At 44.6% G+C, this 26,437-nt stretch overlaps 1 protein-coding gene across 4 annotated transcripts in view; it reads right to left on the minus strand.

Annotated features, from left to right (window-relative positions):
* Window positions 1-2,425: 2,425 nt before the first annotated feature.
* ARHGAP33 (Rho GTPase activating protein 33) overlaps window positions 2,426-26,437 on the minus strand; it is a 293,765-nt gene continuing 269,753 nt past the window's right edge. For all 4 annotated transcript variants that reach the window (XM_069201127.1, XM_069201126.1, XM_069201128.1 and 1 more), the window contains 3 exons: window positions 20,548-21,342; window positions 18,759-19,126; window positions 2,426-15,268 (listed from right to left, as the gene is read on the minus strand). In XM_069201127.1, the coding sequence (XP_069057228.1) occupies window positions 12,932-15,268; window positions 18,759-19,126; window positions 20,548-21,342 (3,500 nt within the window). In that variant the 3' untranslated portion in view covers window positions 2,426-12,931. The remainder of the gene's footprint in view (window positions 15,269-18,758; window positions 19,127-20,547; window positions 21,343-26,437) is intronic.

Here is a 26,437-nt window from a genome sequence, read left to right on the forward strand (position 1 = left end):
GGAAGTTTCTCTTATTTCACTGAAACTTCTGCTCAGCGTTTGTGAATCTTTTTTTGGTTTCACGTACTCTGTCCGATGTTCTGATCACCAAACCTCTCTCACTGCATTTATCTGGCGAGTCCTGAAAGGAACATGATTGGTGTGTATCAGTATATTGATATCTAGCCAGAGTTTTTATATTATCCCCTTTTTTAGGTTATAGCGTCTCTCATGGGTCTCCGATTGCGGAGATTCCCCCGTCTTTTTTAAATGTTTGTTTTTGTTTATCCCTGCGTTTTGTAGAACCCTCAGTTGCTAGCTTGGTAGGATCCTTATTGGATTTACCTTTTTACTGTGGTTTACTTGGTCTGGCTCCCAAACTATCCCGACCTATTCTCAGATAGGTTTTATCAATCATTTTTGGCAGCTTGCGTTCTTGATCCTATACTGGAACATTCCGGTCCTGCATGCCCACTGCTAGGGCTACTGCTCCCCTTTAAGGTTACTTAATATTATTGAGGACAGTGAAGCAAAATTCCCCATTACTTGCATTACCAAGTCCAGGGCCGGGGCAACCTCAAATTAATCTGGAATTTGTTTTAACAATCCCGGAAGATTGGCAAGTGTTGGTGTACCATGTGCAGTAGTGTACAGCATTGCAAATACCGTGCCCCAAGTGTTGCAGTTATTCACTACGGGAACCATTCCAAATGGCAAGCACATAGTGAGAATTCTGTATTTATCTTGAAGTCCCATATGGGGAAACACAGCTTCCAACGCGTTTATTTTTCTAGATAACCAAAACGGAATTTCTTCACATTCGGCAGGTACTTTACCCATGACTGAATGCACTGTTGCAGAGTTGAAGTCTGGTGTGACTGCGTGTGGTTGTGCTGGAGCAGTACATGCTGGGTTAGAATTTGTTTGCATTACAAACTGTGCTTAGAGTCTATGTCTTGTTACAAGCTCAATGTATAAGCGACAAACCTCGGCTACCATCAAGGTTCCTGCATCAGGATGCAGTGTATATGTGGCCAATTGAGGCCAGGTCGGACCATCATTACTCAGAGGACCTAGCCTAACACGCAGTGTTGTTTGGGGTAGGGCGCCATCAAGCGATTTTGGTGGTCTTGAAAAGGTAGAGGTTTCTCTATGTGTATGTTTGCTCTGTGTTGTGCAGGTGATTTTGCATGTGTATAATGATGAAATGCATTAATGTTCCCATCAACTGCTGGATAATTGACCCAAGAGTAGAACATTTCTGTTCTATAAGCTGGATGAGCCTCAACCACAAATGTAACAGCATCCCCCCAGGCTGTAAGGCCATTATTTAATAAATGATTAGTGAGGAAAGCCTCTTGTTTACTGCAATTACCGCCAGTTGTGGGTTTGCCATGGTGAGTATACTGGTTCAGAGATAAGGACACCAACTGGGGATTAATCCTTTTAAGGTTCAAGCTTGAACAACCTTCAGACTCAAATAGATGCTACCTATCAAGTTGAGGAGAAAATTCTCAATAACAGATGTCTCTGTATATAGTATTGGGGTACCTTTAGCACATAGTGAGACCAAGATACTCAGGAAGATCCTTTATTCAGTGCCTGGCCAAATGTTGGTGGCACCATGTCGTGTTTGGCTCTCATACTAAATGAGACTGCTGGATTCTGGTAGCACCACCACCAGGCTGTGGGAAACTGAGTGAAATTCCACTCTGTGTGACAAGTGTCGACCTAACCCTTTCAGCCAGATAGCAGTACCTCACCAGCACCTAAAAAGTGGCGGCGATTTGTGGCAGCATTGTGCATTACATTCTGATTTCTCAGGGAAATCGTGGTACAACACATCTCATCCTTTTCTCTCGGTTACATTTGTCTCACACATGCAAATAGAAACAGAAATTGGTTCATATATTTTATTGACGCCAAGTCTCAGTAGATAGCTGCAGAGAAGCGACAGCAGGCAGTGGCAATTTTCTGGCTGGAATTCTCCCTCTAACCTATAGGGGGTAGAGGAATGTTGTATAATAAAACAGCTGATGATCTGAGAATCCTGCCCCAACATAAGAACACGTATGTTTCTCATGAAGTGACAAAGATTGCAGTGTTTCACTTTGTACTGAAAACATACTTGAGACCACTTTGAGCAAAGCACAGGACAAGAATGTCGGAGTAAAAGGAATGAAAACAGTTTCTGTGCTAAAAGTGTATGATAAAGGAAGATAAAACATCACCACAAAAGAGAGCTTCTGCTCAGAAAAAATGAATTATTTCTAGGCTAAAGAGCATAGGCTGCAGACCTACGGCTAAAATAACATGCCCATAAAAGCTACTAAAATAACCTCACAACAGGTCAAAACAGCCCCTCCGTCCGCAAACACACAAACACAATTAGGACCAATGCTTCATGAAGGATGTTAGTTACTCCAATAACTGACACACAAAGAAAGCCTGTCACAAACTTTTATTTGTTAATTTGTCTCTTTGCTCCTTTTTCCATTTCTTGTTTTTTTAAAAAGATTTAGTACACAAATATTACAAGTATTGACAGTACCAGACCCAGCATAGAGTGACTTCAGAGAGCAGCACAAAATCCACAAAAAAAAAAGTAACAGGTAGTGATAAAGACGAGGCAGTGTGCCCAGCAAGGAAGGCATCTGTGAATCCTGGGCTGTGTTGCTCTGGACAGAATGTCTATACCTATTCAGTGCTTACCACTGTCTTGAATGGACCAGAAAGGATCAAACTGGCCTTAAGAATAACTGGACACTTTCCAGCATGCCAGGAGCTCTGAACATTCTCTAGGGTTGGGGCACAGTCAGTCATATTTTAAGACTTGTGAATAAATATGGTACAGTTTTACTGGCCTGCAAAGGCACCAGCAAGCTGTAAATCTCCACAGTTGTCTCAAGGCCAGTCAACTACTTTTCATTTGTCTATGGAGACAAAAGTCAGCGACTATGAAGAATAGTGAAAAGTGATACATAACTTGGTCAGCAGAAAATGCTTACTTTTTGCACCATCACAATTACAGGCCCTTCTGATCTTTGTTGCAATTAATTGTTACTTTTGGTAAGTCGTTCCCAACAAATAGTACAAAATCTTTCCCTTTACGGCCAGCTTGGCTTCTTCCTTAAGATACCACCCCTCCCTTTTCCTCCCTCTGGTTCACCTGCTATGGTAGTAAAAGGTAACCTCATCCTAATGGCATCCATAATACCACCTAATCCCTCTATAGTTGTTCCTGGCCCTCTATGGTGCTAGGATAACACCTGATTGATATTGAAAGCAACGTAAAAAACAAGCTTGCTTAATTATGGTTGTTCCTATACTTCATATACTTAAGCGCAGCTAATATTGACATGTAAGAGAACGGAGATATAACAACATTAATTAATATGACCCTCATCACACACTGTTGATCACTAGGAAAGCCAGGACTCCAGATGGGTGGGTGGGGGCTGGGGGAAGTGTCTGGTAAGTGCATAGTCCCTCCTGTTACAAACCAAAGATCAGACTTCATTTAACCCCACCCTGCCCCACAACCACTTACTCCATCTTGTCATATGTTAGCTCCAGACAATAACACCTCAACCACTTGCATGCAAAAACTATATATTTTTGAAAATGTCTGTGCTGCAACATCTATCTTCTCCAAAACCCAAGGCGAATGTGGCATCTTCTGCATACCTGTAAAAAAATTGAAGTTGTGCAAATATATAAGTTTAGTCAGACGCTTAAGTTAATTATGAAACAAGATGAGGGAAGGGCTTAGCCCAAAATGTCCCAACAAAAGGCTGGTCTGGCACTGGATGAAAATGATGGCAAGCACATAGCCTGAGCTTTATCTACCAAGAGGCCAACCAATGCAAACAATCTTTCCAATACCTGTTCACTTACACTAGAGGATGGCATGGCTGATGATGTCAAAAACAGCAAACAGCCCAAGACTGGCAATACTACCATTTGCATCAAATCTGAGGTCATCAAATAAGGATGAGCACCGGCTGTGACCCCAAAAGAGTGAAACCTGGACTGATGAGTAATTACCCTCTCAACTGCTCTGGAAGCAACTGATCCAGCTACTAGCCAAAAAGCTTACAGAATGCTATGTGGCTGATTTTTGTTCCTTTTGGTTTTAACAAAATCTCTGAAAATTGGACCTACCATGCAAAAAATAAAATGATCCAAATTCCCTGGGTCCAGAGGAGAGGGGGTTCAGATAAACTTGGTCAGGGTGTTTTCTAAATACTCAGGAGAACCAGAAGACAAAACAATTAGCGGTGTCTGGTGACGGCCACCCTCAATGATGAGCAAAGGGTCTTGCAGAGCTTCAGCTCTGTAGTGTTTTACATAGTGCCCACAACTACACAGTCCATGACCAAAGGCAAGATCAAATGAGAGAGTTTAAGCTACCTTACATACATCCCTGCCTGTACTGGCTTCTTTAAATCCATGCGCTGCACGTAGTGTGTGCACACAGCAATATAAACTATGGCAGCTTATAAAACCAGTTGCATGCACTCAGCAATATATATATATATATATATATATATTACAGCAGTGGGCACAACTAACTTCAGTGATCAGTCCACTAAGACACTTTTTGTAAAGATGCCAAACTCCTATCAAACACCAGAGCAACCTTAGCTCTTGAAGTAAGATGTCTCACTTTGAGTGGGTACATCTATTGAAGAGGTTTGTGATCCAGTTCTATTAAAGGGGGTCATGATCCAATTCTTTTACTGCTGTCTGTAATCCAGTTCTAATAAAGGGGGTTATGATCCAGTTCTAATATGTGGGTTTGTGATCCAGTTCTAGTGCAGGCATTTGTGATCCAGTTCTATTTGCGACCCAAAGATCCAGCTATGGACATGGCCAAGCAGAAGCACCACCTAGATCCTGACGGGAGCGACTATTCACACTGTCAAGTGAGTACTGAAGGATTAAGATTATTCTAGATCCTCAAAATAATTTAAATACTCATCAAATGCCTCATATTATCAAACTTAGTACAGACAGGAAATCTGACACCAACAAGATCCAATCGAAAGATTCACAACAGTTCAAGAAAGCACGCAAGACATAGATTTTCCTAAATTCCTTTCAGCCGAGTCCCCAGTGCACAGATACCTCTGTTTTGATAGTGTAATGCTATATGTGTTTGATTTGAATAAGTACTTGCTCCTATTAAAGTCTCAACACTGGATGAAACCCTATTGGGGGTGGTGGCCCTGTTACTTCCAAATTGTTGATTTAAGGATTCTTGCGATAATGAATCGAAGGGGTGTCTTCCGCAGACTTATGCACAGCGCCACGTCCCACGTGCAGGTCTCAGGACTGGTCTTGTGGTGGTGAGTTACAGGGGTGTTGTACCTGTAGAATTCCTGTTTCCTGTCCCATATGCAGATCTTTCTTGTGGTGGTGATGAACCACAGTGGTCTGGGGCTCACCAGTGGCATGTTGCAGTCCTAGGCACAGTTTTTTATGGTGGTGAATCACACTGATTTCTTCCTAATAGGGACCCTTATTGTCATGTCTCAGGTTCAGATCCCAAGTCCACTTCCTTTTGGCAGGTAATCACAGGGGTGCAGGTCATGTGAATACTCTTAGTGGTATATCCTATGTTAGGATCCTGAGGGTCAGCTTCCAGTGGAGGTGTATCACAGAGGTCCATTCCTTACAGCATAATCTAATTGATGCCTTAATTCCCATCTGGAGCAGGGAAAGACCATGACAGCCTCTAGCCACGGACCTCGATTCTCCTGAGGGAGTAAAACCTCCATGTTCCTTGCCACTGCTGAAGCAATATTGCCCGTCACGTACCTCGATATTCCTGCAGGACTATCACCTGCATGTATTTTGATACTCCAGAGGGAGTATTTCCTTCTACGTACCGCAACACTCTTGATAAACTACTTCACGTAATATAAGTGCATCCACTGTTTCTACGTGCCTTAGCTAACCTGAGGGATTACTGCCTGCATGCACCTCAATACTTCTGAAAGAATATACCCTTCTGTGTACATCGATACTCCGGAGAGATTATCGCCTGCGTGTAACTCAATACCCCTGAAGATATATCCCTTCCATGTATCTTGATACTCCTCTGAGAGTACAGCTTGCATGCACCATGATACTACTGAAGGATTATCACTGGCATGTACCTCGATAATCCTGCTGGAATATCGCCCATAGGTACCTCAATGCTCCGGAGGCAGCATTGACTTATACGTACTTAAACATTCCTCTTAACCACTGCACCCAATTGTAACTAAAGCTAATGTTGCTCTGTACCTTAGCACTCCTGAGAACTCCTAAGAACGAGAAACAAACAAAATGAACGGTTCAATGCTTGAATTAATCTCATCGGTTGGAGATTGCTATGTCGAGCTTCTGAGCTGGATCAACCACTTGTAAATCGGTCTTTTGTCCTGCTCCAATTCGCGTAGTCCAGCCCAAACCTCCAGGCCACTACTCCTCTGAACAGAAACACAAGCAACCTCAGGCACAGGTACTAAGCATGATGTGCCACAGGACTCAAGCTGCAACTTAGTGGTGACACCCAACTAGGGTGGTTACCTGTCCTGCATTTTGCAGGTTTGCTCTGCATTCAGGGCTCGTGTTCTGCCACCAGTGGAGAGGTACTCTGGGACACCCATTGTCTTGCATTTTGGTTCCCCACCACTCTTAACCATCTCAAAGGAGAAGCAACTCTGAACTCTTTCAGCCCTAGCACGCTGTGCTACCTCCTTGCTAATGGGTACCCACAAGGCCTGGAGATGAATACAAGGACTGGCTCAGGCCACTCCCATTATTTTCATTTTGGGATATTGACATGGAATTGCCTTAACCTCAGGGCACCATTTTCGTGATGTGAGTCTTTGATTTGTTCAATAGTAAATTAAGTGGTGGACGTTTTTTTTTTTATCAATAGCTTTATGAGAGCTAAGTATTTCATGCCTCTTAAAAAGAGAACTCTTAAGAAATTTCAAGCAAGATAATCAGCCAGGAGTTCAACAATCAGACACTAAGTTGCACAAAACACCCTTAGTAGAGTCTTCAAATGATTCAGGTTTCTCACATTCACCATCTCTACTGCACCTAAGTGCCTCTCACTTTTTTTTTTTTTTAGATGAGTCAAAAGAAGATTTTTGAATTTGAAATGTTGCTGGATGGGGAGCTTGTGTATCTTTTACAATGTTGGTTTTGGCATAAGTGTGGACTCCACCGTGCTTCTGCTTCTACTGTCTGTTTCAGTCTCTCATCCTTATATAGTCTGTGAGAACTCTGGCACCAGTTGGCCAGTCAGGAGACTGGTTTAAGCAAGCAAGATTTCAAGCTTTTAGTATTGAAACTGTCAAAGGAGACAAATGTGTTGATCGGAGATGCCAAAGCCAGTGCATGGTGTTCAGTTCCAAGAATGTGGTGAAAAACAGTGGCTTCCTAGGTTTCACTGGAGAGAAGTTTTTGTTTTAACAGTGGACTTCCAACAGGTAGGTCCCACAGAGGATACAGCAGAACTATAACCTCCATGTAAGTGGCCAAACTGACAAATTTATTAATTTGACATGTAGTGATGAGTTCAGTGCACATGGTGCAGTGCTCAGTAAAAAGCAAGGAATTAAAAACAAACTATGGGCAAAATTGCTGTAGCCCTAATAATCTACAAGATATTCCAAAAGGATGGTCTTGATTCAGGAAACTATTCAACAGTTTCGAATCTACTTGGAAGCAAATCACGGTCTCCTGATGACAAAAGTTAGTACAAATGGATTCTAAAGGTCTCTTTATCAAGATGTCCGTACTGTCCAATGGGCAAATGCAACTCCCTGAAGGAAAAAAATACATTTGAGCCCCAAGGGTAACATGAAGATGATAACAATGTAGAAAGGCCTTCCAGGAAATTAAACTGGTAAGAAAGAAAGGGATAGGCATAGGTCCAGTTTCCTACAAATGTGCTGGGAAAGTGTGTAACGCTCAGGAGGAACCTGGAATGGGGGTGATTAGTGTTCATTGCACGTGTGACTGTAGATACACATGATCTGCATGCTCCTGCCATCTAGTGCTTGGGCTGGGCATTTGCAATTTATTTTTCTACAAAGAAGTTTAAGTGCTGTGACTCCTCCCTTGGTCCAGAATGCATCGGCACCACAGGCTCCACCTCAGATTGCTTTCTTCCACCATTGTGCTTGGACACTTAGGACTCTGCTCTGATGTCAAAGTGTTAAATGCAGCGGATGATTTTTTTTTTTTCCGTTTCAGCTTCTGTGGCTACATCTTCATTCTCAGAGACAAAAACAATGATTTTGCATTTACATTTTAGTGCTAAGGTCGTTTCATCGTTTCACATTTTCCTACAGCCAGAGTTGGTAGCTGAAAGGACGCTTCATACTCTAGATGTTAAAAGAGCACTCATGTACTGTATTGACATAACTAAACCATTCAGTAGGTCTTATAAATTTTTGTTTAGTCTTTCACAAAACACACTTTACTTGTGATTCTATAAGAACATCCTACACGTAAAAAGGGAGACATTTAGCCTTTTAGGTAATATCCCCGTCATACTTGCTGCTACTTGGTCAACGCCACACACTTCCACTAAGTACTAATGTGTAGACTGGCATGTCAACAAGCTTCTATCTGGCCAAGAGGTGTTAAGAACACTTCTTCAAGCATCAGCTAGCTAGCCATTGCTTTGGGGAGGGTCTTCCTCATTAGTCTATGCAGACAATGTGTATCTACAGCCACCCATGCTACAACCGTAAAATGTTACTTACCATATGACCATCTTTTGATAGCATGTAGTGCTAAGGATTCACATGCACACAATCAATATTGCAGCCGGCTCGTAATAGAGCCGGCGGCAATGTTGATGTGCAGCGGGTGCAGTAGTACCCGTCGGGCATTTCACTGCCCGAAATTCGGGCTGTGAAATGTGCGATGGGGCTGTGCCTAGGGGCCCCTGCACTGCCCATGCCAAGTGCAAGGGCCCCCAGGGGCACCCCGAGTCCCCCTTACCGCCAGCCTTTCCATGGCAGTGTTTACCGCTGTGGCCAGGCTGGCAGTCGGGGACTCAATCCCCAGGGCAGCGGTGCTCGCACCGCTGCCCTGGGAATTATGACCACCAGGCAGAAGCCTGGCGGTATGTTGGAGGGGCCAGCTGTATGGCCGTGGCTATTGCGCCACGGTCATAATAGCTGGCGGAACACCGCCAGACTGTTGGCGGTGTTACCACCAGCTTACCGCCGGCCGCCAGTGTCGTAATGAGGCCCTCTGTCTTTTGATACTACACCCCTGTAAAACTGTCTGCTGAGCGGAAAGCAAGCTAAGGTGGAGCGTGAGTGTTTATGCATTCTGGACCTAGGGAGAACTCACAACAGGTCTTGTGACTTGAACGTCTTAAGGAAAATTAGCTGCAAACTCCAGAGTCCAAAACTAGAAGGCTGCAGTGATGCAAAACATGTGAATCTACAGCACTACATGCTACAAACAGATAATTACAGAGTAACATTTTTCATGTATATCATTATTAATTAGTGTTAAATACATTTCAGGAGTGAATAAATGAAGAGTGTGCAAGTACTATTTCGTGTAGATGTGCTGGGGTTGATGAGGTATATCTTAGGTAGATCACACAGGTGTGCCTCCGTTTAAAATGTGAGTAGGTACTATTGCCCAAGGATGGGGTCCCTAAAGTTCTGTGTACTGCTCATTTGTGAAGGCCATTTACATAGAAATCTGTATGGGGGTGAGGGGTGTTTATGGCCTTGCCTAGGAAGTGCCTGTGTGGGAGCTGCAATGCCAAAGTGCATCTTGAGATGCATAACATTTTAGGAAGTCTATCGTCTTTTTAAAAAGTGGTGCAGGCTTGTCTGTTGACTCAGTTTTACTTCAGATGAGTGCCTTGATCTGGTCAAGTGACCTTCTAATGGACAGGTTCCCGGCTTCTTTGCATAAAAAAGTGCACGAGTTGCAGAGGTAGGATGAAGAGGCTGGACCCATTTCCTATGGTGATGCAAAGTTTACACAATACAGTGTGTGAACACCTTAAGTTCCGATTCCAGTGGGATAACCAACAGAGGACTTATGAGGACCCTAGGTTCTACTCTCAGGCACCCATCTGGCTGATCAACTCATAATGCCATTAGACACAACTTTAGTCCTTCCTTTTTCTAGGGGTGCTCAAAGTGCAATGAAAGTACTATCCAGTCTGCCCAATAGAGCTCAAGCAGCAAAGGTCAAAGCCCTCGCAAGGTGGGCGTACATCTGAAAACACGAATAAGATTTTTCTGGAAGAAGACTTGACCAAAAAGGCATTATAAACACAAGAAAGACCAACAATATTATTATAAGGGGCAGTGAAATTAGTTTATCCACAGCTGGAATGTTCCAAAGGACAAGCTATGCACTCCAGTAGTGTGTTAGGTCAGAGCCCCACTCCTCTCTATCTCCAGGAACAAACCCATAGGAGATGAAAGGCAAGTTTGAAATGGTGACTGGCCTAGGCAACAACCTGAAAAGCATCAGCCATTTAGTTCTGATTTGTGTTTCCCCCGCCACATGCTATCAGTGGAAGCTTCCACTTGCTATGCACTGTCCACATCACCTTCAAAGATCAACTTGTTGTGCTGCTCAGGAGATCTACATGGCAAATCAAATATTCTGAAATACGTGGAATGGGGGATGTGCCTAAAATTCAGCCGAAGCCCAATGGCACGCTAACAGTTCTCACAATTATAGGGCAGCCACTTCTCTGTGATCCAAGATACTGCTGGTCTCAACCAAAGTCTTGCTAACCCAAAACAACCTGGAATGTTGAACCCAAACTACTGAAGTACAACTACCAAGGCAAATTCTCCCCTCCAATAAAATAAAGTGGGTGAACGATCAAAGCAAAACCTTTTGAGGCAGTTATGAGATCATAAGTTTCAATTTCCTAACCTCAGAGCAAATAGTTTCCAGCTGCCATCTTACCTCTAGCATTCTTGGAAATACAATTTTACAGGGGAAATGCCTGCCCCAGACAACTAAATAAAACAAAGAATACTGAAATGGTTTCTTTAAATAAGCAATTTTCGCTGAACCCCCTTCCCCACTTAGCCAAACTGTAATTAGCTAATATCTTGTTAGCCCAAATCAATTCTTCTGTGACTTTCCATAAAGGTGTCTCTGTATCCGGTACCATTTGATGGGAGTTTATAAGCAAACACAGGCTTCCCGGCTTCCTCTACTAAAGACTTCATGAGAAAATTAGCTGGACATGGGATTACTTGAGCACAGAAAAGCATATCAGACAAAATAAATTTCAAATTTTTTATGTAAGAGGTAACCCTGCTAAAATCATGGAAATTAAGCCTTTTCCTGTAACAGGCATCCGATTCTCACTGAACACAAGTCTGTTCATACACAATCACTGCATGCATCACAAATGAGGGATTTCTACTGGTGTTGGCATAGAGGGAGCTTACCAGACTTGTCTTGTTTTGTACAGCTGCCATATTACATCTGTGAATCCAATGAAGAGTCTCCACTTAGACTCTCCCCAGGAAGTGACATTACATCCTCTTGTGATCATGCAACATGTTGTGCTTACAATCTTCCATTAGGGAACACTGGAGAGATGATAATCCCAGGGCAGTGTCACTGGTCTCCAATACCTGGATTGACCAGCAATGGGATCCAAAAGACAGAATATCCCTGTCCCATATACAAAAGGTTGTTGCTCCCAAAACAATAGCAACCTCTTCCCCCATGTAGTTATTAGTGCACACCTAGACTGGACCTCTGTTCCTTATCAGAAGACAGACCACTTCACTAGGATCCCAACATTTCCCTTTGAAGTCACCAGTGGTCTTGAGATTCACCTATGGGATCGCTTTTCTAAAAAACAAAACTGAAATGACCTTAAAAAAAGACACCCTCATGGAGGGCCCCAGCAGCCTGCTGGGAGTACAATTAAAAATGACATCTGCTGGCATTATCTACACAATTGTGGTTTCGTGTTCTGGAATCTTGTGGAAGCACCTGTTCTATCTGCCGGATCAATGGGGTACTAAGGGATACATCACACCCCACTGGCTAATGGCCAAGAGGAGGAAGGTGTGCCAGGTCACAGGTTCTGGTATAGAAATACAAATATGGAATAGTGGGCGCTACAGTGTTCAGTGGGGTCTGCAGTCTTCAAGGCCCAACATGTTTCCTTGATTTCAATTAGCAGAAAAGTGCAGTTCAAAAGCCTTGTGAAACAAAATGACATTGGATCAGCTCCTCATTCAGGGTGGAAAGGAGTGTCTCTGAATGTCCAACATTACCCCATGGACATAGTAAACAAAACAAGTGCAAAACAGGCTCCTCAGAACATTGTATTCCAAGGCTGGCAACACCTATTCAGAGTTAAAAGTTATGAGTAAACCCATCAGGTCCCAGGCCTGAAGCATTGAGATAGATTTTGTGTTGAAACATGTTCTTATGAAACAAAACACACCTACTTCGTAAAGCAACCGTACCTAGTACAAAATAAAAAACACAAATTTGAGACTTAAGACCACTCCACTAGACAATTACTAGTAGAATCTTCCAGAAACACGTTCTTTAAAAACCCTTTGTCTCCACTCGTAAGACAGCACCAGGCCAGCAGTCCATGCCTCGAGATGAAGGCCACCCTTTGGGTGAGGATATATTTTCCCATTTAAAGTGAGACGAGTTCCACTCCACACCGTGTGCTATATCAGATGGGATGTCTGTAGAACCCCAAGCATTACCAGTAGTTCGTAGGAATGCAGAAAGCCCATTACCTAAGGGCACTGGTAATCAGCCCACTCCCTGTCTCCATTCCAGACTCCATGCTTCCAAGTTCCAGTGAAATCCAGCAAGTTATTATGGGCTTTGACCCACACACAGGTGGGTTGAGGCCACAGAGGTTCCGCTCTCAAAATACATGGGAGACATCCACTCAGCAGTAGCTCCTGGTCCAGGTTGGAGCCAAACAAGGACCTTGTCTTAGAGGGCTGGACCCCGTGGGAATGCCAGAAGAAAAGCCAGAGGTCACACCATCCTCTTTCCTTTCAATATTCCCATAATGAGCCCCAGCAGTTGCCATAGTGCTGGCCTGGTTCCCATACACTTGGTAGCCATAAGGTACACAATGGCTGCCCAGCACTGGATAGTTCTCTGGATGACTTTCTGCCTCAGGTCCACCTTGACGACTTGTGCTCCCACCATCTCCGGTCCTCGCATCATGATGCGGCGCTTCGCCTGCAGGGAGGACACCGGGTCTATGTACCACATTCTCAAAGTGGGGTTCGTACGTTATGATGGGAACGTCATAGTCCATGTTGGGAATGATTGAGCTGTAGCTGGCAGAAAGTGTATGGGCTCCAGGTGGTCCCCAGTATGCAGGCGGGGGTCTGTAGAATTTAAGGATAGTGTTCCCACAGGGTAGCACATCATACATTTGCTTGTACAGGCCAGGGGAGGGCATTCTCCTGTTTGTGTCATGCCACAATGTGGCCGGGGGAGGAGTTTGAGTCCCGTAAGGCCACCTGGGTCTCCCAAAGTCTGTAAGCTGATTTTGGGCAGCCTGGCTCTGGTGCAGCTTTTGAGGCCGAGGCATCCTTTCGGAAGCATGGTGAGGAATATCAGTAGGGGCCTGGGTCTCAGAAGAGGCCCCAGCTGACCTTCTTTGATGAGCAGGGAGTAAGGGCCTTTGGTGGCTCTCTAAACCTGGATCAGACCTGCTCTTTGTGTGGGCAATGGCTGGTCTCCCAGGTTCTTCTTGCCTGCTGTTGATAATATTACCATAGTGGGACTGTGTGTGTTGATCAGACTGTTTTCCTGGGTTGGGAGGCAGATCCTGGCGTGCTTGGGGGCAGGTCTGCTCTGCCTTTGTTGGCTCAGGCTGAGCACTCTGCACTTTGGGTATTTCTTGGGCTGGTTTTGTTTCTGGAATTGGTTGCTGTTGCTGACTTTCCAACTTGGTGGGTTCTGTGGCCATCTTAGAGAAGAAAGGGAAATTGACATAGATGGGCTCAGGTACCTCATCCACTTCACGGACTTTAGGTAGAGGAGTGCAAGCTGGGGCCACAGGTGGTAGTCCCACAGGAGGAGCTCGTTCCACCACTTCCGCCACTGCACTGCTGTTTGCTGGGGTCACATACTTATAGCATACCTTTCCATTCTCAAAGAAGGGCTGCAACTGTCCTGTGGATGATGGCGGTGGTGCTCCTACTGAAGTAGCAGCAAGTCTCTGGTATGCCAGCGCCTCAGGATCGGGTGGTACTTCCATTCGTGTCGCTGTTGGCCTACTAGCTGCTTGCTGCCAAGATGGTTGGCTCTTGAAGGGAGGGTATGATTGACGAGGAAAGTGGGGAGGGTAGGGGATGCTTAAATCATGTGCTGGGGTAGAGAAAGGAGGGCCAAACGGAAAGACAGACTCCCTCCATGGCTGGTCGATTACCCCATAGGAGGCATTGATCGTAGATAGGTACTCTTGTCCAGACCTTACTGGCTGAGGGGCAAATCCTGAGAAGCGGACAGGACTACCCCAGTGGGCAGGGGCACTGCATGGGTTTTGAGGGTATGCAGGAGAATCAGAGATGATCTCATAGTATAGATTCTCTTGTTTGCCTGCTGGGGATTCATCGTGTGGTTTTGCTGCTTGTGGAGGCATTGTGCCTTTGCCATAAGCTGGGAAGCTGTTGCGGTGCTTCAGAGGCTGTCTTACCTCTGCCAAGAATGGAACATTTGGATTCGGAAGTCCAGGCATCCTGGTTGTCTGCCCTGTCCAAACCTGCTCTGCTGGCTTAGTGGTAACTCCATCACTACGATCAGCAGGGTTTTGAAGTGTGGTCTTCCCCACTGGCTCTGAAGGTTTGTATGGTGCTCTAGGCCTTGAAGAAGGCACTGCTCGGAAAGGGAGATTGGCTGATGAGGAAGGAAGGCTGCCAGATTTGGCATGGTAGAACTGCTGAAGCTGTGGGGGCTTGACTGGTGCAGTGGGTTGATGGGTATGGACACGCCCAGTCTGCACAGTAGAACTCTTTGAATTATTCTCAGATGTCCTGGGAGGTGCCATGTTAGAAGCAGTGTGCAGGGAATCCTTATTCTGTAGCAGGCCTGGAGGCGGAGCCACTGAAGATACAGGAGAGCGGCCTTGGTATGCAGCAGAGCGTTCGAGGTGCGTCACACTGTTGGTAGCTAGTCCATCATGGTTCCTCCCACCCAAAGGAGCTTCAGAGTGCACCTTCCTGTTGTGGCTTGCAGTGGTTTGAGACTGCGCAGGTCCAGAACCCTAAGGGGTGCAAAAAAAAGAAATTGTTCATATAGGAGACAAAGTGAGGGGGGCTCAGGCAGCATGCAAGGGAGAAATCTGGCATCATGTCACTTGTAACTTCAGTCTTTCGGGAAAGGAGAGAAAGGAAGAAGATTGGGTGCAACAACGTATTGAAAAAAACAGAAAGGGAAAGGAGCATTTTGGCTAAGTTAGATAATACCAGAGTGGGCTGAGAGGCAGATGCAAAAAACATGAGAAAAGGGGAAAGTCTTTGGAACTACAAAATGATTGATAAGGACTGGAAAAAGAGACAGACCGCAGAAAGTACTTGGAAAGATGACAAATAAAGTTGTAGGCAAAGAAGTTCTCAGAAGATACAAGACCAGGGGCCACTCAATATTTCTAGACTAAAGTTAGGCTCCCATCAGACAGAGTACAAAAAAGTGCGCTCTTCTCTTGAAAATTAACGGACAGGAGACTGCTGGACATGGACCTAAGATGGAGGAACGAGTCCCTCCCATCAGAAGATGCACTGATTCATCAATCTGATCTTAAAGATGAAGAGGCAGGAGCGTCTCAATACGCAGACACAGAGGGCTCCCATCATAAGTCACAGGGACACGACTACAGTCAGTCAGTTTCTTGGAAGCTCTACCACACTGCCATGTTCGTTGTTTATCTTGTCTGTGTACATTTTCCTCAGGCTTGCCAATCTGAAGACACTCTATATTTCTATAAAACAGTCTCCACGGCAAAGCTTTGGAAAGGGGGACACCCAAAGCACACCCATACGCTTAGTCAAAATGTGACTACTGCCATCTATCTGTCTAAATGAAGACTTCTGGTAGGTGACAGCCTGTTACAGTTGAGGTGTACAGACTTCTAACCCGAATCCCTGGTCCGTGTAATACCTACTTGCACTCACTGGTTAAATCTGCAAGTCTCACATAACTGGGTCAGACAGAGACTGAGATAGGGAGGGAGAGAGCAAGACTGAGAAATATGATAGGGAGAGAGTGTCAGGGTTGTAGGGTGGGGGAGAGAATGTGTGTGTTTAGTTTGGTATATGTTGGGGGGGGGCAGGTGATCAAGTGCCGAATGATGGGCAACACTATCAAACTATTAGCCCCCCCAAAAACAAATAACCCCCACCCTATCTATTCCTTCACCAACTTATCATACAGAATCAGCATTCCGTTTAGTTGCTACTTGACTTGATCAAGCCTCCTATCTCTGCGTCTGGTTTCTGTTACTAGTTGACCCCATTTGATCCTACCCGCCTCGTTTATCCTTCAAGAGGATTTCTCAATCTAGGAGGCCCAGTACTCTAAACCCCTAAGGACCCCCAAGACCCCCAAAGTCCTGGCATACATTTTATACACTGCTCAGGGTTGTAGAAGACAGTAAATCCCCAGCAGGTTTGTCATCATTAACAAATCTGCCTTTCCCCTGTCCCAGTGGCTTTCCGCGATTCTGTATTGTTCCAGCAGAACCCATGTCTGCTCCTCGGACAAACAAGTTTCCCGCTCTGACTGTAACCCACAATCCTTCCTTTCCTTTGTTTTGTTGTCCACTGTCAAGCAGTTTAGAACTGACAAAATGGTGGATCTGCACTGCCAATAAAATGCCCAATCCTCTCAGGGCACAGGAATCTCTCTCCATACAGAACAAGAGGCACACTCATGTTTTACCTCTTCAACCCAAGTCTTGGGGTTGTCTCTCACTGGCAGAACCATTTTGCATAATAGTTTGATTAAGTAGCAAGATTATTCTGACAGATACAGGTTTATGATGTTACAGAGGGCAGTATACCCTGTCTTCTGCCCAGAATGGTTATTCTGTTGCTCTAGGGGTTCTTGGAGACCTATGCATACCCTACAATGGCTTGGAAAATAAGTATGAATAATATCGCTTGACACTCCAGTTCGGAGATATCATCCTTGGAAATGTGGCACCACTTGAAGCCAATGTTGTGAGTGCCCTCCTTATCTGACAGTCCCTATGCAAAGACACAAACACTTTAGTCCTGAAAGGGGCTAAACACCCAACACCACTGCACTTTAACTCCTGACTACCAGACTGGGTGACTGGTCTTGGGCATCCTGCACAAAGAATTTGACTTAGGGGGACCCTTGTTTTAGTAGTAGACTTTTGGGCATCTCCAACGGTGTAGCACAACCTTACACACAGAGGCTCTAGGATTGAGCGGAACATATCAAATCACTCTGAATACACTGTACCCTTTTGTCTAGCATTTCTGTTCCTCTGGCTCGTAAACTAAGAGTAAACAAATGTGATTGCCTACTGAGTTTTCTCAGAATACTAGATTGTTTATCCATGGGAAAACAATGATCTTAAGGCTCAGGTTTACGGACAATCCAGCACCTAGCTCATAAAAGCAATAAATACTTCTGGATAGTACCTCAAGCCTAGAACTTCCACCACATATTTGTTTTGGCACACATCATAGTTTCAATTGCCCTGTTTGATATACCCATAAAGAACTATTTCTCTTAGAAGGTATAACACTAGCTGTACATGGAGTTTATTGATTATTATTTCCTGTACATATTACCGGAGTTTCTGATCTGTAGGACCTAAGGATAAGTGACCCATCAGAAGATTATGTGAAGCCTGGACAAAGGGCTCTTCTAAAGTAGGAGGGATAGGGAGCTCACATTAGAAGATGGAATGACCATATGCTCTCATCAGAAGATAGGACAGGGGGCTCGTGTCAAGACGGGACAAGGGGGCCCGTGTCAAGACGGGACAAGGGGGCCCGTGTCAAGACGGGACAAGGGGGCCCGTGTCAAGACTGGACAAGGGGGCCCGTGTCAAGACTGGACAAGGGGGCCCGTGTCAAGACGGGACAAGGGGGCCCGTGTCAAGACGGGACAAGGGGGCCCGTGTCAAGACGGGACAAGGGGGCCCGTGTCAAGACGGGACAAGGGGGCCCGTGTCAAGGCGGGACAAGGGGGCCCGTGTCAAGACGAGACAAAGGGCTCATGTCAAGGCGAGACAAAGGGCTCATGTCAAGGCGAGACAAAGGGCTCATGTCAAGGCGAGACAAAGGGCTCATGTCAAGGCGAGACAAAGGGCTCATGTCAAGACGAGACAAAGGGCTCATGTCAAGACGAGACAAAGGGCTCATGTCAAGACGAGACAAAGGGCTCATGTCAAGGCGAGACAAAGGGCTCATGTCAAGGCGAGACAAAGGGCTCATGTCAAGGCGAGACAAAGGGCTCATGTCAAGGCGAGACAAAGGGCTCATGTCAAGGCGAGACTAGCACTAAATTTGTAGACAGTAGTGTAAGAGTTTGAGTGTCCTCTAATAAGAAAACACAGGGACAGGGAGCACTGTGAGAAGGAAAAGAGACTGGAGGTTTGGAGGGAGACATTTGAACATTTTTTAATAGACGGTCTGATAAGTAAATGCAGAATCACAGGTCTCATTGCAAGTGGAGGCATAGTGCACTCTCATAATTTCCTAATGATAGGAGCCACTCACCTGGGGGTGCCTCTTCTCTCGCTGATGGCTGGACAACCTCAGTCCACTTTCACTCTGCTGCCTCTGTAATTGAGCACCTCCCACAGGTTTCCCACCTGCCTGTGAGCGGACTGCAGAGTACAGAGATCCTGGCGGCAGGGTCTCCCCACACTCCAACGACAGAGATCTCCGGAAATGCGAGGTGAGCGGTGCAGATTGCTCCTTCTGTGTCACATTGGGTGTATTGAGGGCACGCTGGGCACTCTCAGCCAAGGCTAAAGCCATGAGCCGGGCTGGGTTCTTTGGGGGAGGGGGAGGAGGCACATGGCGGAGGATAGAGACAGGAGTTGGTGACTGTGAGTGATGCTGGTCCTGGTCGGTCTCAGGAGCTGCAAGAACAAAATACCAATGGTTAGTGAGAGTACCAAGAAAATTGACTGGGAGGGTAACCAGAGGGTGTGGTAGAGAAAAGGGATGGGCAAGAACATTAAACAACTTGTAACACTCCGAGCCCAACACCAGATGGCGGGATGTGCACTGCATGTGTATCTGCAGCTACACATGCCATCGAACGAACTCATACGTCTTCACCCTAAATCAGCCCAATGACTTACAAAAAAGCAGAAAACTCTGAATGCATCAAAGTAACTCAGTAAGGCAATCCAAAATGTCTCACATACTGATATCCACACAACATTCCGAGAACCGTTCTCCAAAAAGTTCACAAACTACAAAGTCTGCAGATTCCAAAATGAAGTCAGTTTCAGGTGAGGCCACTCTTGCCCAGACAGAAATCTGCCACAACCTCAGCCACTTTTAGCTTCAAATTTACCTCTACAGACATGCCAATACTCAACACACTGGCCTTATAATGAGTCTGCAGCAATCATCCCATACGGGGTGACATGTTTGCTGATCTCTAGAACCTCATTTGGGAGTCTGGATGTGTTGCATGTCACTCTAACTACTGAAGCTGCATAACTATTAGTGCAGTTAGAAGTCAAATAATGTGCGCAGATTATCAAGTGATATAAGGCAAATTATTTAGCCGATAGCGGCAACCTTACTTAGGCATTTACTTCCATGCAGAATTGGTTTCATACTCATTAGTACTTCAGGTACAAGGCTGTACCAGTGGTAGAATGTGCATCCTTCAAATGCCAATCCCATACTAAGTGTCTGCTTTGAATCTGTGAGCTTGCATCCTTTTAAAATACTACCATTTCTAAACTGCACCCATTTCTTTAGGACAGACCAACTCTACGAGCATGCGAAAGCCAGTCAGGTCTAGTAACTATTAGAACATTCCCCACACCCTCTTCCTGAGACCTGGAGAGAAATTCTATTCCATACTGCCCTTTGAAGTCAACATGTCTGGTCATTAATTCACACTAATCAGCTATTCCTAGGGGACTTTGGTCACAGGCCTGAGGTGAAGAGGTGAATCTGTTTCCAATCCCATTCTTTCCATCTCCAGTTTTATAGACTTCCTTCCTCCTTTTTGACAAACAGGAAAGAGGGTGTGTAGCCATGTGGTGAAACTGTATTACCGATTCTACCCTAGGAAATAATCAATCTCCTTATCAGGTGGCCTCTCCTCCCCTCAGTCTCTAGACTGAAGTCCAGGTACGAGCTAGCATAACTCTGAGTCCCCCCACCCCCATTACTATGGCGAGCCTTCCTCACTGCTTATCAGACGCCAGCAGGAAGGGATGCTGTAAGAGTACATAGTTACCACTAATCACTGCCAGGAAGCAGAGAAAGAGGAAACAATAAGGAGACAGGAAGTTTGCCAATGAGGGAAGCTTACTCTTTGAAGGCCCTGCTGTGCTGCTGGTGTGGTCAGCTGATTGCCCCTTCATCTCGCCCAATGACAGCTTGCGGTGGATTTCCTGCTGACAGCTTTCACTCAACTGGATATCACAGGACTTGAGGAGCATGGAGATCATCTGAGGAGGAGACTGGGTAGGCTGGGATCCACGGGAGGAAGTTCCAATAGTGCTAGACCCCTGCCCATCACCAGCTTTGCTGCCCAACATCTCCAAGACCTTGGCAGGGATGGTGATGCTGATGGGTTCAGAAATATCCATGGGGGGTGAACGGCTGCCACGGGGAGACAGGGCACGTGCTACCTTCCGGGAGAAAGAGAATGACTTTGGCAGTCGCTCACGCAGTGGGCTTGAGACCTCTGACCCCTGAACAGGTGCACTCTTAGGTGGGTTTCCCAGCGGAGTAGAAGTCTGGCAGTTCTCATCCAGTGTCTTGCGGACAGAGACTGGCTTCCTTCCAAACAGGGACTCAGGTGATGAGTCTGAATCCTCAACTAATGAGCGGCGTGGTGGGCTACACTGGAAGGACAGTGGGTCAAAGTCAAGGCTACCCGCCTCCAGAAAAGGTGGGCTGAAGTCCATCTCATCATCATCCATCCACATTGAGGTCCTACGGCTGAAGTCTGGCACTGTGTATACACTGTCTCGGCCCTCAGACTCCAGGCTCTCACATGAACGGCATGACTTCATTCCAGGCAACATATTCGGGTCTGCTGACACAGGAAACGCATCACTGCTGGAGCGTGGCCGGCGCAGACGATGCAATTTGTGGAGGCCTGAGAATGAGAGAGAGAGCAGTACATTAGAAAAACTAGGCAAAGAAAAGGACAATATAGCCTGTTGCACGAGAAGGAAGAACGAAGCAAATAGAAATAAAAGCTACAGATGTACACAAACACATAAATATATATATTTATGTATGCATATGCAGAGAGAAAGATGTTGCAGAGTGGACAGAGCTAAACGTAAACAACTGAGAGGAAGAAGAAATTGGTATAAAAATGGAAGAAGGGTATCAAAAGGCAGTCAGGTGAGAGTGGAATAAAAGGGAAAGGAATTATAAACATTAAAGAGAATGACATGATAAATAAGGAAAAGCAAGAGTAAGCAAGGGAAGAAACATGATGAATAAAGCGTAGTTAGAGCTAGGGGATACCATAAAAATTTGACAGAGCTCTTACAATTACAGTAATACTAAGGAATATTTCTCAAAATGGTGCTCAGAGGCAATATTTAGGAAAATTCAATAATTCTGCAAAACACACACATATGGAATGATATTCCGCTTATTTTGTCATCCGATGAAGCAGAATATTGTGGGACTTCATTGTTCTGCTTTAGGATAGAACATTTTCCAAAACAAAAGTGAGTTAGCAGAAGGAGAGCGAACAGAAATGGGAATAGAGAGAGGGGACACTGAAAGCAGAGGGAAGATAGACAAATAGAAAGTGAGAAACTGCCAGAGGTGCATTACACTGAACCAGCAGTGACAAAGCTTCAGCAGCAGTGGGTTGTAGGGCTACCTCTCCTATTACACGCTGACTTTAAGCTCGCCTTTGACTATACACAGTATTCCACTGCTTTTGGCTAGGTTTGTGCTATACAAGTACCTTATACACATACCACCTGGGCATAATTTCCCAATCCCCGCCCAAAGGCTCATACCCATGGCAGCAACCTGCCTTTACTTACATATCATTCTAGATGGGCTCCAGAGTAACACAACACAGTAATACGTAATATTAACAAAGAGGACGGCAAACCTTGGAGAAAGTATATAAAAAGTTATAAAAACAATAAGAACATGGGTATAGATCACCCATGATCGACATCATTCAAATTATGTTCTTAGAACAAAAACGGTCTAGAGTGATGCATAAAGACCGGCATTTATAAGAATGTAGGTGAGCCGTAACCTATTTCACGACTAAAGACTCCTGGGAGGAACCGCTGATAAGGGGACATAAACAACCAAAAACATGGGGAAAAAAATCTATGTTAATATGACCAATCGGTGTTAGAGGCAAACTAATAAAAATTAATATTAAGCTACTTGTTCCTTTAATGGGGTGAGAACCCATGCACACCTCATCAATACTCTGGAAAGACCACTGTAGTGTCATCATAAATACAAATAAAACATGGCTAAGAAACCCTACCCATGATGGTATGACAGTGTTACTAAATGAGGTAGTGAAGATAATCTATTGATTACTGAAACTGAATGTTCTACCCTGTTGGAACACAGACCAGCATAACAAGTCATAACATGTCATTGAGCAGAATCTTACAATGTAAAGGCATATCCCAACCAGACCTATATTATAAGACACACATAAAATGTTTATCTCTTGCAGAGAAATCATACAGTAAGTCAACAATAGTAACCATTTGGGATACAAGTTGTTTTTCTTCGAAGAAGTCTTTTCGAGTCACGAGACCGAGGGACTCCTTCCTTTTGGCTCCATTGCGCAAGGGCGTCGACTCCATCTTAGATTGTTTTCCCCGCAGAGGGTGAGATAGGAGTTGTGAGTATACTAGATGTGCCCATGAAATGGAGTAGGTATGTATGTACATAATGTGTATCGAAAGAATATTTATTTACGAATTTACAATTTTCATTCAACTAATAACGGCTACAGGCTCCCGGGGAGGTGGGAGGGCGCATGTGAATCTGCAGCGTCTCATGCCACGAACAGATGTACACTGGGTAATAGACTAACAAGCAGTAATCTCCCCAAAAAGCGGTGGTTTAGCCTGTAGGAGTTGAAGTTGTCTGAAATAATGTTCTTAATACAGCCTGTCCTACTGTGGCTTGTTGTGTTGCTAACACATCTACACAGTAATGCTTAGTGAATGTATGAGGTGTAGACCAGGTGGCTGCCTTACAAACTTCTGTCATAGGTATGTTCCCAAGAAAAGCCATTGTGGCGCCTTTCTTCCTAGTGGAATGTGCTCTTGGTGTAATAGGTAAATCTCTTTTTGCTTTAATATAGCAAGTTTGAATACATTTAACTATCCATCTGGAGATGCCTTGTTTGGATATAGGATTACCTTCATAAGGTTTTTGGAAGGCTACAAACAATTGTTTTCTTTTACGAAATTGTTTTGTTCTGTCAATGTAATACATTAGTGCTCTTTTTATGTCTAATGTATGTAAGGCTCTTTCGGCTACTGAGTCTGGTTGCGGAAAGAAGACTGGGAGTTCCACAGTTGGGTTTAGGTGGAATGGTGATATGACCTTTGGTAAGAAATTGCGATTTGTACGGAGAACCACTTTATGTTTATGTATTTGTATAAAGGGTTCTTGAATAGTAAATGCTTGTATCTCACTTACTCTTCTAAGTGATGTGATAGCTATTAGAAAGGCTACTTTCCAAGTCAAGTATTGCATTTCACAAGAGTGCATGGGTTCGAATGGTGGTCCCAGGAGTCGTGTTAATACAATATTAAGATTCCACTAAGGTACTGGTGGTGTCCTTGGGGGTATGATTGTTAGTCCTTTCATAAATGCTTTAATGACTGGGATTCTAAAATGCGATGTGTTATGTGTAATCTGCAGATAGGCAGATATTGCTGTGAGATGTATTTTAATTGAAGAGAATGCTAGCTTAGACTTTTGTAAGTGTAATAAGTAGCTTACAATGTCCTTTGTGGAAGCATGTAGTGGTTGAATTCGATTATTGTGGCAGTAGTAAACAAATCTTTTCCATTTGTTTGCATAACAATGTCTTGTAGTAGGTTTCCTAGCTTGTTTAATGACCTCCATACATTCTTGTGCAAGGTCTAAGTGTCCAAATTCTAAGACTAGAAGAGCCAGATTGCTAGATTGAGCGATGCTGGATTCGAGTGTCTGATCTGCTGTTTGTGTGGAGTTAACAGATCTGGCCTGTTTGGTAATTTGACGTGAGGTACTACTGATAGGTCCAGCAGTGTTGTGTACCACGGTTGGCGAGCCCAGGTTGGTGCTATGAGTATTAGTTTGAGTCTGTTTTGACTCAGTTTGTTTACCAGATAAGGAATGAGTGGGAGAGGGGGAAAAGAGTAAGCAAATATCCCTGACCAACTGAGCCATAACGCATTGCCCTTGGACTGAGGGTGTGGGTACCTGGACGCGAAGTTTTGGCATTTTGCGTTTTCTTTTGTGGCGAATAGGTCTATTTTTGGCGTTCCCCAGCGTAGAAAGTAATCTTGTAGGATCTGGGGATGAATTTCCCATTCGTGTGTTTGTTGGTGATCTCGACTGAGATTGTCGGCTAACTGGTTTTGAATGCCTGGGATGTATTGTGCTATTAGGCGAATGTGATTGTGAATTGCCAATGCCAAATTTTCTGTGCTAAGAGACACAGTTGTGACGAGTGTGTCCCTCCTTGTTTGTTGAGGTAATATATTGTCGTCATGTTGTCGGTTTTGACAAGAATGTGTTTGTGGGCTATCAGTGGTTGAAATGCTTTTAATGCTGCCAACAGTTCTAAATGATTTATGTGCAGTTGTTTTTGTTGATTGTCCCATTGTCCCTGTATACTGTGCTGGTTGAGGTGTGCTCCCCACCCCATCATGGAAGCATCTGTTGTGATCACGTATTGAGGCACTGGGTCTTGGAATGGCCACCCTTGGTTTAAATTTATAGGGTTCCACCATTGAAGCGAGAAGTGTGTCTGGCGGTCTACCAGCACTAGATCTTGGAGCTGACCCTGTGCTTGTGTCCATTGCTTTGCTAGGCACTGTTGTAAGGGCCGCATGTGTAATCTTGTGTTTGGGACAATGGCTATGCATGAAGACATCATGCCTAGAATTTTCATTACAAACCTCACTTGGTAGTGTTGGTTTGGCTGCATGTTTTATGCTATATTTTGGAATGCTAGTGCCTTTTGCGGACTTGGAGTGGCAATCGCTTTTTGTGTGTTGAGTGTTTCTCCCAAGTATTGTTGTATCTGGGATGGTTCTAGATGTGATTTTTGGTAAATTATCGAAAACCCTAGTTTGTGTAGAGTTTCTATAATTTATTGCGTGTGAAGAAGACACTGTTGCCGAGTGCTGGTTTTTATTAACCAATCGTCTAAGTATGGGAATACGTGCATGTGCTATCTCCTTATATGAGCGGCTACTACTGCAAGGCATTTTGTGAATACCCTTGGGGCTGTTACCCCGAACGGTAACACCTTGAATTGATAATGCACACGGTGTATTACAAACCTTAAGTATTTTCTGTGCGAAGGATGTATGGGTATGTGAAAATATGCATCCTTGAGATCTAACGTTGACATGTAGTCCTGTTTTTTGAGCAAGGGAATCACGTCTTGAAGTGTTACCATGTGGAAGTGATCTGATTTGATGTAGAGATTCAGTGTTCTGAGGTCTAATATGGGTCTCAACGTTTTGTCCTTCTTTGGAATTAGGAAATATAGTGAGTAGACACCTGTTCCTTTTTGATGGTTGGGTACTAATTCTATTGATTGTTTTTGTAACAATGCTTGGACTTCTAGTTGTAACAGGTCTAAGTGTTGTTTGGACATCTTGTGTGCTCTTGGGGTCACATCTGGTGGGAAATTTATGAATTCTATGCAATAACCATGTTGGATTTCGGGATTAAACCCTGAGCTCCGTAACCATGCATGCCTGCGAATGGTTACCGCAGTGTTGACTGTCCGTGCTGCTGTGTCTGCAGAGTCCAATGCGGATCTTATCTGGTTGTTGGAAACTGCTTGTCCTTCCTCAACAACCTGTTGGTCACGTTTTTGGTGTTCTTTCGGTAAGTGCTTTATAATATGTTGAATCTCGTCCCAGTGCGCCCAGTCGTAGCGAGCCAGTAGGGCCTGCGAGTTTGCAATCTGCCATTAATTGGCTGCCTGTGCTGCCACTCGTTTGCCC

Source organism: Pleurodeles waltl, chromosome 7, assembly GCF_031143425.1.
Source record: "Pleurodeles waltl isolate 20211129_DDA chromosome 7, aPleWal1.hap1.20221129, whole genome shotgun sequence".
Classification (NCBI taxonomy): Eukaryota; Metazoa; Chordata; class Amphibia; order Caudata; family Salamandridae; genus Pleurodeles; species Pleurodeles waltl.